The sequence below is a fragment of the Petromyzon marinus genome, chromosome 21, assembly GCF_048934315.1.
Source record: "Petromyzon marinus isolate PM22_M1 ecotype Great Lakes invasive population chromosome 21, UKy_Petmar_22M1.pri1.0, whole genome shotgun sequence".
Classification (NCBI taxonomy): domain Eukaryota; kingdom Metazoa; phylum Chordata; class Hyperoartia; order Petromyzontiformes; family Petromyzontidae; genus Petromyzon; species Petromyzon marinus.
The window spans coordinates 2,449,728-2,465,196 of record NC_133687.1 but is presented as its reverse complement, the minus strand read 5'-3'; the positions used below and the strand labels follow the sequence as shown (position 1 = coordinate 2,465,196).

The 15,469-nt window shown below is 48.5% G+C and overlaps 2 protein-coding genes across 2 annotated transcripts; both read left to right on the top strand.

Annotated features, from left to right (window-relative positions):
• The first annotated feature begins 298 nt into the window (after positions 1–298).
• On the top strand, positions 299–1,372 carry LOC116944538 (trace amine-associated receptor 365-like). Its single transcript, XM_032958193.2, has one exon. It carries the CDS (start codon positions 299–301, stop codon positions 1,370–1,372), a length of 1,074 nt encoding a protein of 357 aa, XP_032814084.1.
• An 8,667-nt stretch (positions 1,373–10,039) lies between these two features.
• Positions 10,040–12,330, top strand: LOC116944539 (trace amine-associated receptor 365-like). The gene is made up of 2 exons (XM_032958194.2): positions 10,040–10,486; positions 11,713–12,330. Exons 1-2 carry the CDS (start codon positions 10,040–10,042, stop codon positions 12,328–12,330), a joined length of 1,065 nt encoding a protein of 354 aa, XP_032814085.2.
• The last annotated feature ends 3,139 nt before the right edge of the window (positions 12,331–15,469 follow it).

The window sequence follows — 15,469 nt, the reverse complement described above, 5'->3', positions numbered from 1 at the left end:
AATAATATGGGATGATCGTGGATGGGCGTACTGTACCTAGCACTTGTCTCGTGGTAGAGCCTTATGCCGTTAATCTTCTGCTCCGAGCCAACGATAACAAATATCGAGTGAGAAGTTAAGCCGTGCTGCTGTTGTACTCACACGGCTGGCGATTCACCCGCTGTATATCGCACGATCCCACCCTCCCCCCCCCCCCCCGTGCTTTCTCAACAGATGATGAGCACCGCGGGAACGAGTTGACGGATAACTCTCCATCTCGTGTTCGCATCGCGCATTTCCGAAAGAAATACAACAAACCATGAAAACTCACAACGCGAGCAACACATCGGTGGCCCCTGTGTGCGTCGTGACATTTTTCAACTTCAACTGCAGTCCCCCGGATTTGGGCGACAGCGAGAGAAACGTCATCATCTGGGGCTTTGCCCTCGTCATCGCCACCACGGCCCTGGGGAACATCCTCACCATCACCTCAATCCTCTACTTCCGACAGCTCCAGACGCGCACCAACGCCTTCGCCATATCCTTGGCCACCGCCGACTTCTTGGTGGGCGTCATGGTGATGCCCTACGCGGTGACACGCACCGCCTACACGTGCTGGTTCTATGGAAAAACCTTCTGCAAGATGCATACGTGGTTCGACTACACTCTCACCACCTCGTCCATCCTCCATCTGGCGTGTATCTCCATCGACCGCTACGTGGCCATCAGCGACCCCCTGCACTACGAGCAGCGAGTGACCAAGAAACTGGTGGGCAGGATGCTCGTTTTTTGCTGGACCAGCTTTATAATCTACGGCCTCTCATACATGCTCGAGTGGAACATCGCGGGCATCGAGGACATAGTGGCCAGCAGCACCTGTCCGCACAACTGCCCTGTCTTCATGAACGTGCAGTTCGCGCTGACCAACACGCTGTGCGCCTACGTCACCCCGATGATGCTCATGCTAGCTGCGTATACCAAGGTGTACACGATGGCTCGGGCCCAGGCGAGAAAGATCAGCATCGCGATGCTCCAGACGCGATCGGCCGACGCGGCGGTGCGCAGCCGGTGGAGCGCCATGAAGCGAGAGCACAGCGCCACCAAGACGCTGGGAATCATCATGGGGGCGTTCGTCGTTTTCTGGGTCCCCTTCTTCGTCGTCGCCGCCTCCGAGCCACTGCTCGGCTACGCGTCCGACCCAGTGGTGTGGGACGTGGCCAACTGGTTCACCTACATCAACTCCACAATGAACCCCATCCTCTTCGCGGCATTCAATCGCTCGTTCCGCAACGCGTTCTATCTGATCGTGAGCGGCAAAATCCTGCGTGGAAGCTACAGAGGGACGGATCTGTTCAGTTTTAAACGCGGAAGCGAAGTGGCTGAGATGGCATGAGCATTCGGATTTGTACTTGGGAAGATGGTTGTTTTGTATGTGTGTTGAACTTATTTGGCACCATACGTAGCCAACCTTGCTAATCGTATCTGCGTGGTTGAATGTCTTTTTCTTTTCAGTGGCGATCGATTTCTTGCTTAAACCACCAAGACAGCGTTCGGTAATTTCGTGAAAAAAATCCTGGATGGTGTGGAGTAATTATCGTTGCTTTGTGGGCGTAATGAGGGTTTTTTTTGCTAACACTTTGTAACAAGATAAAAAGATTATTCTTGCAATTAAAATAAACTCTGGATTCTCCAGAGTATTCGAGGAGGAGAGGACACAATGTGTAAACGTGGCTCTAGTGTATTGCTCGTTGACGGAATCGGTTTTCCTGGCCAATGTGTTCCGGATCACGTGAGTCAATGGCCCACGATGAGTTGAGAGTAGTGTATTATTTATTTATTCATTCATTGGCAGCAGTTATTAAGCCAGCGCATGAAACAAGAGATGCATTGTTTTTCAAGCGCCGTTAATCCGGAACCCGGGTAATTCAGAAGTGACTGTGTGCACGTAGAGTTGTAATACCATATCGCCACGGTAGCTATGAACCTGGCCAGTTTAGTTTGATTCCGGGCCATGGCTAACTTTTGTCGAGAGTGACATCTGACGGCTGTCCTGGGAACGTCATCATAACAATCAACACCAATCGACAGAGTGAAGAATCGGCCAAACAGCACCACGGCCCGCACCGTGTGGTGAGGCCCCGCAACTAACAGTGGACTCACAAAGGACTGTAAGCAATCGTTAATCAATCTATTGGGTCGACTCAGCGTCAAATGAGTATTTGGCACGGTGTGTACACATCAGCACTGGGCAAAAATGCGGCTGGGCATGGTGCTGGCCACCCACCTTCTCGCGTGTCAGAGCCGGCTTTCATAGGTGATCGCTAAACGCACTTTCTACAATGGTCTGTTGAGACTATACAGGGGATCTTTTTGTTTCTGGAACAGGGAAGTTCCCAAAACCAGGACAACTCATGTGGACTCTCTTACACGAGCCTCCCCCCCCCCCCCCCCCCAACAATCTTTGACCCATCTCCATGTCGTTGACAACGTCGAATTCAATCTCCCCCCCTCCACCCCCATCTTTTCCTTTCACGTAACTATCCTTCTGACGTAGTCTCTCCACGTTCTGACAACGTTCGTGAAAACCATCGCGATCTATTCTCACTCTTCTCCCCTCCCCCACACTCGTCATCTCAACCTCTTCCATTTTTCAGACTGCCATTTTTGTTGTTGTTGCTAAACTCCACAAATCCATCTCAGCTATAGCATTCTCATCATGTTCACCACTAGGTGTATGAAGCTGAACAGATCGATCCCTTTGTAGCAACGCTTACGATCAGTGGCTCTTTATTGATCTGGCCAGATGCCATTCTCCAGCGTTTTTTAGTCCTACAGTGCCCACACAAAGGTGTCTAGGCACGCAACTCAATGCTGGTCAATTTTCCGTTTGAATTAATTTAGTTTAATGATAGAAATGTAATTTACTCTGTGTAAATATATATCATAGATCAGGGTTTAATTGCTGCCGGAACTGAAAAATATGTCCCTGGCCCCTACCATGCATTTCTGTCCGGGAAGACGAGGGATAGGCTGGGTTTCGGAAATGTAAAGCTAAATTTTTCATTCTGCGCCTTATAATCAAGTTTCAAGCGTGTTTTGTTCGACCAGAGAGCAGGTTGGGGGTCTCATTTCTTGCCAGAGTGAGCCGGGGGTCACCAACCCGACAAAAGAAAAACAGGTAATACTCTTTGGTTCTATTGAGTAAAGTCACGTAGGTGAAAATAAAATAACAAAAAATCACGACGTTTCGGCCACAACACAAGCGGCCTTCATCAGGTGAAGGGATGAGACTGTCTGGGGGACAGCGCTGGAGTGGAAGAAGCCACGCTTAGATCACGACCTTTAAGCTGTGTGAGAAGAAAAAGACCACGCGCCTTGACAAAGGAATTAGCATATAATTTAGCATTGAAATGGCTCATTGAAATAGCTAAGTTAAAGTATACACATCCGCAGAGGTACCCCTTGACAAAGGAATTAGCGCTGCTTGACAAAGGAATTAGCATATAATTTAGCATTGAAATGGCTCATTGAAATAGCTAAGTTAAAGTATACACATCCGCAGAGGTACCCCTTGACAAAGGAATTAGCGCTGGAGTGGAAGAAGCCACGCTTAGATCACGACCTTTAAGCTGTGTGAGAAGAAAAAGGCCAAGTGCCTTGACAAAGGAATTAGCATATAATTTAGCATTGAAATGGCTTATTGAAATAGCTAAGTTAAAGTATACACATCCGCAGAGGTACCCCTTGACAAAGGAATTAGCATCGAATTTAGCATTGAAATAGCTGAGTGATTAGCTTGTAACTGGTCACAGAAATAGCTATGTTAAAGTTAGAGCACATACATTCACCGAGGCACCTAGTACTCATCAAACAGGAGAATTTAGCGAAACACAACCACGCTCAGACATCGGACCTGTGTGCGCACAAACAAGGTGTTCTGACAAAGAAATTAGCATAAAAATTAGCATTTGATTGCCGGATTTTAGGAAAGAGGTGAATGCATGTTGTTTCTAAATGTAGAGAGAAAGATTGGAGGACCAGGAGAAAAAAAAACCCCACATGACCACGTGGAGAGAAACACGCAAACTCTAAATATACAGACGTCAGGGTCGAGTTAAAACCCACGACGTCCTGTATACGAGGAGAGGTAGTTAACATCTCACCACGGTGGCGCCCCAAACTACTGGACTGACGAGACACGCGACAACATAATTACGGGACGCGTTGGCATCAGTCAGTATGATGCCATAGCTGCCCGAGTGTAAAGAAGCTGTTGGGAAGCTGTCGGCGAGACCCCCGCTGCAGCGAAGGAGCGACGCTCACAACAACGTACGGAACGCCAGGCAGATACAACACGGCCAGTTGGCACGGTGGGAGAGCGAAAGTGGTGGAGCATCGGGGGGGGGGGGGGGGGGGGGGACTTCGACAACACTTCAATATGGCTTCGAAAGGCAAATGATTGCTGCTAAGTGATTCCAAAGCTTTACACAGCTGCACGTCTTGTTCAGCCAAACCTGGCGCTGTAGGGCAGTCAGCAATGGAAATTGTCATGATAAGTTCGAATCCAGAACCATAATCTACTAAGGGATGTTTCTTAAACGGTATTTTTTAGTACTGGCTATGCTAACCGTCGTAACAATCCAAGAGGAAGGGAATGCGACGATAATCTTTTTGCAGGTTTTTGCATCGCGCAAGAATGAGGGTTGGCGTCGGTGTGGAGATGGAGGCCTTCATCCAGCAGTGAATCGATCGTGGCCCAAGATGATGATGCTAATTCTGATATGGCTCAGAGCACAATGCATGCCGCCCCATTGCTTGCTTGTGTGGTCACGGAATCGCTTTGGATTTTGATATTTAACGACTTGATGGCTGTGTTGATTTGAATCTCTGTAGAATGTCGTCGGTGTGTCTTGATAAAAGTTGCATACGTTAATAAATAATGGCGACTTCGGTATTGTTAATTGTTATTTCAAAATAATCAGAAGTGGGTCAGGTGGGGAGTGTGTGTAATGGTCAGTACAGTGGCATTTCAATCCACGGGCCGCCGATTCAATTCGACCTCCCGGCGCGGCTGTTGAATACATTGGCGATGTTCTTAAATCTCTCCCTCGCTCCTCTGACCCGCCAGCAGCATGAACGAGCACGGTACAATTAGTCCATCGGCAGATCGCGTGAGATTGCGGGTAAAGTGTGGGTTCCCATTTGAGGCTGAGTTGACTTAGGGGACGCCCATGACCGGTTCAGATAATCGTCAATGGCGTTGGCCATGAGAGAGAATCTAACTAGGGTAGAGAGATTTGTAGCGCAGCGCGCTACCACTGCACCACCGCACCCACACACATGCATGTGTAATGGGTTCAACTAAGTCGCAGTCGTAGACATGGAGGCAACACATTTATTCTGTTCCAACACACGGGGTAAATTTCCCCTTAACAGAATAACAACCTATGGTGGTGACTACCAGGCTAACTACACTAGTTACAACGTAACTGCTATGATGGATTGGGACCAATAGCTTCGGCCCGGGTCCACGTGTTGGAGACTCGTTGAACGGAGAACGTAGATGAAGGGTTTCTTCCTCCTGGGACCCGGCTTATATTATCTGTGGCGTGGCCGGCTCCGCCCTTGGCCACGTCCACCTTCCAGAATCAACGGGAAGGATCTGGGTCCCAATCAAGTGACCACCCCTAGCCCACTCTTGGGGCCCCTTTGTAGACTCAACTGGTCACATGTCTTCCCGGGTCAACCAGAGTGCCATGGCCTCGAATAACCTCATCCTTCGGCCGGCTCCCACACACCCTGTCCTGTAGGGTCGGCACTGCATGAAAAGCGTGGTGACATCTAGCGCTATCATTCAGCGTTCACCGTGCCCCTCGAGGGCCGGTACTGCACCCAACATGTTGACATCCAGCGATGTCACTACACATGCACATATCAACAAACCTGTGAACGGAGATCAATATCCCCAGTTAAATCTTGACAAAGTGTAGCCTTAACCGACTGTTGGGACAAGTGCTGTTCACGAGTAGCACCCATGAAGGACAGCATCACCACGCCCGGCCGCCTTTGTCTCTCTAGTGGCGATGTTAACAAGACAAAGATCCCCCGTATAGCCTTAACGGACTTTTGGGCAAAGTGATGTTAGCGAGTTGCACCTATGAAGGCAGGCACGACACACCAGGGGGTGGGTGGCCAGCACCACGGCAATGTAACACACACATTAATACACCGAATGGACACACACACCGATACACAGATCCACATACCCACCCGCTCACCACGCCCACACAAGACTATTAATAACTTATAATTATACACAGTCCACCCTGTTATCTCACTGTGACCCCGTGAGACGTCACATAGCAAATAGTGCCAAGTGCTCTATAATTATAACAACAGCCAGAAACAACAACGCCACCGCTAATTGGTCCCACCCACTAGTCGCTCGCTAATTTTCACATTCCCCAAGTGTATTAGGGAAGTGTGAACTGTCTGGTCTCACATTTTGGGGTGGGACATTTCGTTTGTTTTTATTTGGGGGGGGGGGGTGCAGGGAGGGGCTATTTCGACATCACCAAGAGGGTTCAAAACGTCACTCATAAGGGGGAGGGAGGAGGGGGGTACTCTCCAACTCATAAATAGAGGCACCTGGATCGGGCCCCATCTGGATAGGATCCCACCTAGATAGGGGCGCTTGTCTGAGATTGTAGCTGGAGATCAGTCCATATATATGTATACAACCATAGTCGTAATCATTTCAATCGTATCGATATTATCAACAACACGTCTGCGTGTTCCGGAACAAAATAAAGACGCGGTTTGAGGTGAGGCTCCTCACAGGTCGCCGGATCAAACCGATCTCCCGGCGCGGCAGGTTAATGAGACAGACAATGGAGCAAGTTTCAATTGCTTCACCACAAGGTCCAGCCGATCGGCAGGGGGTCGCGTGTGGTGCGGTAAAGCGTGGGTAAATTCCACCTCTGCCGAGGAGTCTGGCCAGTGTCGAAGTGGAGGCCAGAAAAATATCCCCAGAGGGGTTCTCGCTCGAGCTCCCCTCTGGTGAAGGTACTTTGGCCAGTAGTGGTGCGAGTAAAGCCATTGCAGGGCTGCACCTTTTACCTATTATGTACCGCATGTTTAACCTATTTCGCACCGTCTACGTGGCCAACCGTGCTAATCGTTTGGGCTACGTACGGTGAGATGCGAGTTGACCGGGTTTCCAATACGGATTTCACGGGACGAGTTACGTCACTCAATGATCGTAACGTCCTCGAAGGTGTTGACATATGAGTACGAGTGACGGATGCTGGGTGACCGTGTGACTCTGAGGGGGTTTATAATGGTCGTGTCTTAGACCCTGCGCAGGCAATCGTACAGACGGGGCGGCCGGCCACCTGGATTCGAGGCTAGGTTCTAGCTTGAGGATTGGGTCGCCTCGTTTGTACGGACTCGCACGCTCTGTCTGTACTGTCTGTGCTGTCCACCTCGTTCGTAATAGATCGTTTCCGTCTGTCCTCGTTCAATCGATCAATAGTTTGTACGAACTGAAGATCTAGACACTTAACGATGTCTCGTGCCATTGCTCTGTAGTATTCTCGTGAAAGTGATATCTTCTTCGCGTTGTACAGTCCAGACCGATTTTTGTCCTCGATGCTAGAACCGCAGCACGATGTGCTTTGTGTTCGACCGAGCACTTCATCGAACCATAGCCCTGGCCCCAACCATAGCCACAGTCCTACCCATAACCCTACACATACCCATGCTGTTACCCCATGCCCTATCGATAACCTACATATAACTCTACCCATAGCCCTACCCATAACCATAAAGTTACCCCTAAACCTAATGTTAATATATATTCTTCATCACCTGATGATGATTGCTTGTGTTGCAGTCGAAACGTCGTGAGAATTTTATTGTTTTATATTTTTATTATTTTATTGTTTCCCTTCTACGTGACTTTACCGAAAGAACCAAGAATATGAATCTCTGCAGTCACGAAAGCTTTAAATCAAAATCTAACGTTAATATACCTATAAGTCTACCCATAACCCTACCCTTAATGTTACCCCTAACACTACTGCTAACCTACCCTATAACTCTACCCATAGCCCTACCCATAACAATAATGTTAACCCTAACCCCCCACGCGCGCATTTAAGGCTGAGGCGACCGAGGAGAGGCACATGCCAGATTCGAATATCAACTCTATCCGTAGTCAGGAAAGGAACACGTGTACACATACAACACTTGGACACACGGATCACAGTATTAATTGCTTAGCGCGTCACGTGGAACGTATTTAATAATCATGGTGCGTGTAGCGTGGAAGAAGTTAATTAGCATTTGAATGGACAGTAAATTGGGTCGCGAGGACTGGAGTGTAGGAAACTCTGCGTTAGCGAGTGCATATTGAGGTCGGCTTGACCACTATTTGTCTCCCCATCGTTAATCTTACACAAAGTACCGGGTATATATAAGGCTGAGTCAACCTAACAGAACATGAAAAGGGAACATACACACATGCAAACAAATATGGCGCAGACACACATGCATTCATAGACCGTCCCCATGTAGCCTACATAGACTATTGGGGAAAGTACCGTGAGCGAGCACCTATTTTGGTGGCTCAGCACAAGATAAATACAAACATCCATGTATATATTCTTTGGTTCTTTCGTTAAGTCACGTAGATAGAAAATAATGAATATTTTTAAAATAAATTATAAATAAATAAAATAATTAATAAAAGCCAAAAACTCACGACGTTGTGATCGCAACACAAGCGGTCGTCATCAGGCGGAGAGAAAAGGGGGGAAAGCCTCCAACTAAACAGTTTATAATGGCTTGAAATGGGCGCAGAAAAGTGTCAGATTCCATGTATGTATATCCTTAGATATTTGGGCCAAGGGCGGTTAGCGCGATGCACTACAAACCCAGCGACTCAAGTTCGATTCCCGCTCACGGCCAACGCCATTGACGATTATCTGAACCGGTTCTGGGACTTTCCTCGGTCGACTCAGCCTCAAATAAGTGCAGTGTGAAAACATTGCCACTGGGGAGACAAAGGAGGCCGGGCGTGGTGCTGGCCACCCAACCCCTAGTGTACCGCCCGGCCCTCCTAGGTGCTATTTGCACCAATGAAGACAGAGTCACAAACTCCACAAACCAATTTTCATCCAAAGAAGCCCAGTGCATATCTCCCGGTTGCGGGAGGTGAAATTACGGCGCGAGTTTATTTAAAATCTCGCTTTTCTGTCCGCAGAGCAGTATGTAAAAAACACAGTTGGCAGTTCGCGTGTGGTGGGGTAAAATGTGAGTGATCATACATTTTCCAAGACGCATTAAGATGTGTACCACCTTGTGTCCTAAGTGCAGCCCCCAGAAGGTGACATAACACAGTTCTTTACTATCGAAGTCACGTTAATAGTGCTCATATTTGAATATTATCAATGGGTACTAAGGCAGACGCATTACCAAGTACTCACACTCATCACCAGGTATTTAGTCAGACGTACAGATTAACATACAGAAAATACAAATGGAAAACAAAGACTAATAACCGCCATATAGCCTAAACAGACGTTTGGGTCAAGTACTGTAAGCGACAACCTTTCAAAGTCGGTACGGTACACAAGGGGGTGGGTGACCAGCACCATATACACACCGCACCAGGTACTCATTTGAGTCAACGTAGGGGATGTCCAGGACCGCTTTAGTTACTCGTTACTGGTGTTGGTGGTCGCGAGCGGTAATCTAACTCGGGTCGCCGGGTTCAGGGCACAGCGCGCTCCTCAACAAAAACAAAGATCCCCCGTATAACTTTAACAAACTTTTTGGGGCAAGTGATGTTAGCGAGCACCTATGAAGGCCGGCACGGAGCACGAGGGGGTGGGAGGCCAATACTACACCCGGCCACCTTTGTCTCCTTATTGGCGTAATTTACACACCGCACCAGGTACTCATTCGAGGCTGAGTCGACCACTAACACACATACATATATACACATACGTACTTACCCTAATACGTATAAATGTTTTGGTTACATATCAGGACAAGCATGGACAACCAATCGGATGTCGAGGCTCCTAGGCTGCTCTGCGTCAACTCGTACAACAACCTCAGCTGCTCGAGCCCTCGCCTGCCCGCGCCGCAGCGCACTCTCGCTCTGGTGGTGCTCATCTCGTTCAGCGCCTGCACCGTCGTGGGCAACTCGCTCATCGTCCTCTCCATCCTCTACTTCCGGCAGCTGCAGACGCGCACCAACGCCTTCACGCTCTCCCTCGCCCTCGCTGACATGCTAGTGGGCCTGCTGGTGATGCCCTACAGCATGATGCGCGCCGTCTACAGCTGCTGGTTCTACGGCAGCTTATTCTGCAAGGTGCACACGTGGTTCGACTTCACGTTCACGTCGTCGTCCGTCATCCACCTCAGCTGCATTTCCATCGACCGCTACATCGCCGTCAGCGACCCGCTGCGATACCCGAAGCGGCTCGGGCCGTCGAAGGTATTTCCAGCAACTCATGAGATACGCTATTCGATTCAATTCTAGTCTCTTATGGCACCTTACGTAGCCAACCGTGCTAATCGGAGGTATCGGGGAAAGAAGAAAATTATGATGGTAGCAGCTAGATGTTCAGGGGACGGATACCAATGTCGAGGTTCTGCTGATGGTCACGACGAGAGGGCTTCAGGAGAGAGAGTTCGTGTCGTTTTGAAGTTCCTCCTCCGCTGAATGAGCGCAGACTGCAGTGGTTTACTTTATCGTATCTATGGGTCTCTATGGGTGTCTATGTACCTCAACGAGTCTCTATCTATCTTGGTGGGTCTCTATGGGTTTATCTGTTTCTCTGTGTAGCTCAATAGGACTCTATGTATCTCTGAGTACCTCGTGTATCTAAGCGTCTCGATGGGTTTACTATACGGTCCAGTAAATGGGTTGCATGGTCAATACTGTGGCTGGTCTTTAGTTTGTCACTGTTTCCTGTTGGGTCTTCATGTATCTCTACGGGTGTCTATGTTTCTCTTTGAGTCTCTGTGTATCTCTATGCATCTCTATGGGTTTGATCTCCACTCCATTATTTGGGTTGCATGACCACAAGCACACTACTGTGGCTTGTGTCTTAAAATGCCTACTGCCTTAAAATGTGTGACAGTAGATAGATCTGGTGAGCAAAAGGATTAGTTTGTCGCGATATGGCTATCCATTAAAATGTAATGGATAGCCACATTACAATGTAATGAATAGCACACTGGACTTGCAAATATGAGTTACGCTCGCCAGTTCAATTTGATCTCCGGACGCAGTAGTTGAAACCCTCCCCCGAAATGATATCCAAGCGAGCAATATATATGGGTACTCCATAGTTAGTCGTTAGGCAGATCGCACCTGGTTGGGTAAAGTGTGGGCACTCCCACCTCTTCCAAGATTTCTGTCCAGCATGGGAGAGTAGGTTAAATACACTCTAGAGAAGGTGGGGGGGGGGGAGAGAGGAGTGTGTAGAGCTCCGTCTAGAGGAGAAAGTTCTTCCGCCAGCAGTGTCATCAGCCGGCAATTGCAGAGATGCGCCTTTGCCTTGTGAGATCTTCGTCGATCACCCCAAGCACGCGGAATGAGTCGGAACGAGCTCGGCGTGCCCGTCCACACCGCTCACATCGATGCAGAAACGTTACCTCTCCACTTCGCTCTCCCCGTGCATCGTCTTCTATTGTTGGTGCTGCTGTGTGATCAAGGTAGCGCTGATGCTGGTGGTCTGCTGGAGCACCACACTGGCCTACGGGCTGCCGTTCTTCTCCGGCTGGACCGTGCTCGGGATCGAGCAGGTGATCGCGCGGGGCTCGTGCCGGGACGCGTGCCCGGTGGTGGGCAACATGGCCTTCGCCTTCACGAACGCCTTCTTCGCCTACCTCATCCCGCTCTGCATCATGGTCACCTCCTACGCCAAGATATTCCGCATTGCCCGCGAGCAGGTGAACAAGATCCGCGCCAACAGCGCGCACGTCCCCGGGGTCGAGTTCTCCTCATCCTCCACCCGCCAGCAGTGGGCGGCGATGAGGCGCGAGCACAACGCCACGAAGACACTCGGAATCATCATGGGAGTCTTCCTGATCTTCTGGTTGCCCTATTGCTCCGTGGCGGTGATCGACCCAATAATTGGCTACCAGACGAGCGCCACGAGCTGGGACGTGGCCAACTGGATCGCGTACGTGAACTCGGCCATAAACCCCGTGCTCTTCGCCTCTTTCAACCGTTCCTTCCGCGGTGCCTTCCGGCTCATCTTCACCTGCCGGGTCTCCTCGTCCACCTACCGGAACGCCGATCTGTTCAACCTGAAAGACTCGGCCAATTGAACAGACACGTCCCTGCTGAGTGGAGGAGTTATTTTGTTCCACAAGCATAACAGCCGCGTTCTATTGGGGCAGTCACCAGTGATATTACGCCTGCTTGAGTGAGCGAGTGAGTGAGCGATGGGTGAGTGATCGAGCGAGTGATATTCTGCCTAATTATCTTGAACCTCCTCACCAGCGCGTCCGCAGTCTGGCAGAGTCCCTGATCATTCCATTGATGGAGGGGTGCGCAATGGGTGAGCGAGCGAATGAACAATGGGTGAGTGAGCTAACGAGCGAGTGATATTTTGCCTTATTGTCTTACCTTATCTTAAATAAATGTATATGGCGCATGCAAGGCGTTTTAACAAATAATTAACAACGGTACATATGGATGTATTGGTGGAGATGAGGTGGATGAAATATATGAGAGGAAGGAATGGGCAAATCTGTGATGCGTGAATTTGGTGAAAGCGAAATTGATGACAGTAAATGATGATGAATGGATTGAATGAATGAGGAATGAGTGATAGCCATATAATGAGAATATTAAGAGGAGAAAATAACGGTGGTGGTCTCATATGAGGCGGATATTAAGGAAGGGTCGTCCGCGGGAGGGTGAGCGAGGGAAAATTAGTGAGTTCTGAGTGTGGAGCGAAAACTAGTGAGCGAAGGTGACTGTTAATGTGGAGGGAAAGTTTGTTCCTGTGAAGTGGGGCGTGGATTGAGCACAAGGAGAAGGAGGGACAGAGAGAGAGAGAGAGCAAGGATTGAGAACGTAGAGGGCGAGAAGGCACGTAGAAAGATACAAGCGTGGCAAGGTATTGTGGTGCAAGTCCATGAAGGGATTTGTCGGCATTTGAACAGGCAGCAGTCGTAGACATGGAGCCAGTGCAGTTGCACGAGAAGGGTCGAGGTATGGGAATTATAGGGAAGGTTGAATATTATCTTGCACCTCCTCACCAGTGCATTCGCTGGGTGAGTGAGTGATCGATGGGGGAGTGAGTTAGCGAGCGAGTGATATTCGGCCTGATTGTCTTGCATCTTCTAGATTTGAAGTTTTCGTGACTGCAAGGATCCATACGCTTTGGTTCTTTCGGTACAGTCACGTAGGTAAAAAATCAAATCAAAATCAAATCACGATGCGCCCGAAACGTCGTGATTTGATTTGATTTTCATTATTTTTTTACCTACGTGACTTTACCGAAAGAACCAAAGGTTGAATATTATCTTGCACCTCCTCACCAGCACATTCTCAGTCTGGCGGAGTCCCTGATCGTTCTATTGATGGAGGAAATGCCCAAACCACATCTTCTTCCACTGCGTATTGGTGGTGTGGGAACTCGGTTGAAAGCTGTTCTCGCTGTTGTGGGAGCAGTGAGGAGACCAGGGCTGTTTCTTCATCGGGTCGTCTCGCTGTTGTGGGAGCAGTGAGGAGACCAGGGCTGTTTCTTAATCGGGTCGTCAAAATAGGGGCTTACGGATCGATTCGACGAACGGTCATTTTAAATACATCGATTGTTTCATAGTTGTATTTTGTTGTGGGGGGTTGTGGCTCACGTGAACTCACGTCATCAAAGTGTAGAGGTCGGGCGGGGACACGGCCAGGATTGAGTGTGGGGGGGGGTCACGCAAGGGACAAGGGACCACGCCCAGATAAATCATTAAATAAATTCGCAACGGCCGAAGAACGAGCTTCTTACGGGGTTGTCCGTTAATGGGAGTGTGCGTTACTGGGAGTGTGTGTTACTGGGAGTGTGCGTTAGTGGGAGTGTGTGTTACTGTGTTTGCATTGATGGGGGTGCCTTAATGGGAGTGTGCGTTACTGGGAGTGTGTGTTAATGGGATTGTGCGTTACTGTGTGTGCATTAGTGGGAGTATGCGTTACTGGGAGTGTGCGTTAATGTGTGTTCGTTGCTGTGTATACGTTACTGGGAGTGTGCATTAGTGGGAGTGTGTGTTACTTTGTGTGTGTGTTACTGGCTGGGTCATGTAGCCCGCATGCCCAGCCACCGCATGCCGAAACAGCTGGTCAAATTTGAGTGATTTGAGTAAATCAAGCAATGCCTTAGCAAAGGCAACAGTGAATTGCACGAATAACGCGCCAAAATAATGTAAATATAACTCACGATACATTATTGTGAACTTGTGGCCTCCAGCGTAGTAAAGCCAAACTGCCGATTGCTGATCACTTCTCTGCATTCGGCCTATTCTGACATAAAAAGATTCGATGATTTGGTGCTGTTGCGTCGTGCATATTATTCCATCTTAAACATGCGGCGCATCTAATTTGTTTTGTTTTGCTTGTACCATCTTGGTTTGCACTGCGTGGCTCATACATGCTTTCTCATTGCAACCGTCTTGTTTATATTGTTTGTGTTGTTCGTTCTGGCTGGCTTTTTTGCATCTCCGTTGTATCTGCCTTGTACTTTAATGTGCTGCTTGTCGCGTTACGATTGTCGGTCGAAAATATTTCCAAATTTCTACGATTTTGTATTAATCATATGCCTAGTTTACGCTATCTCGTTTCCACTATCCATATTCTATTGTTTGCATCATATGTTCGTTCCTACTCTGTCCCGTTCCTATAATTGTCCCTTAAGCGTCTGATCCTGTATACGCATCACGAGTGTATGAATAAAGAAACGAATATTATATGCCAGTCTACTGCATGGTCTCTTACTGGGTTTCAAATTCGCGAATTTGTTCCGAAAATCACCGTAAAATAATACAACAAATCAACAATTGTGCAGCTCCTTTCTCGGTCGACTGCTGGACAAAAGGCATGGTGTCAGACGTGGGAGATGTTTTGGTTAAGTCTCGACCAGCATTCACAATCCCCATTTATCCTTCGCCGAAGTCCACGCACTTTTCACGAGCTAAATATGATGCACCTAACGTGCGTGTGTACTGTAATCCATTACTCTTTATTAATCTTTCTTTCAATGGAATTCCAAGCAGACACCTCTCAACCCATACAAATAATTACTTGGCCAGTTTAAATTCCAATACGTTGCGTCATTTCACTTACTCTTTTTATTGAAAGAGAAGTGATTTAAAAGAACACAAAACAGTCTACGAAACAACATGAACGATACTAAAACAAATATAATACTAGTAATAAAACTAATGTTTAACCCAGAAAAGCCTCACTGATTCCAAA

Bases quoted from the DNA above. Each gene is read 5' to 3' on its own strand.
- LOC116944538 (XM_032958193.2), top strand. From the start codon at position 299: ATGAAAACTCACAACGCGAGCAACACATCGGTGGCCCCTGTGTGCGTC.
- LOC116944539 (XM_032958194.2), top strand. From the start codon at position 10,040: ATGGACAACCAATCGGATGTCGAGGCTCCTAGGCTGCTCTGCGTCAAC. The intron at 10,487-11,712 runs GTATTTCCAGCA...TGTGTGATCAAG, and splicing joins AGCGGCTCGGGCCGTCGAAG to GTAGCGCTGATGCTGGTGGT.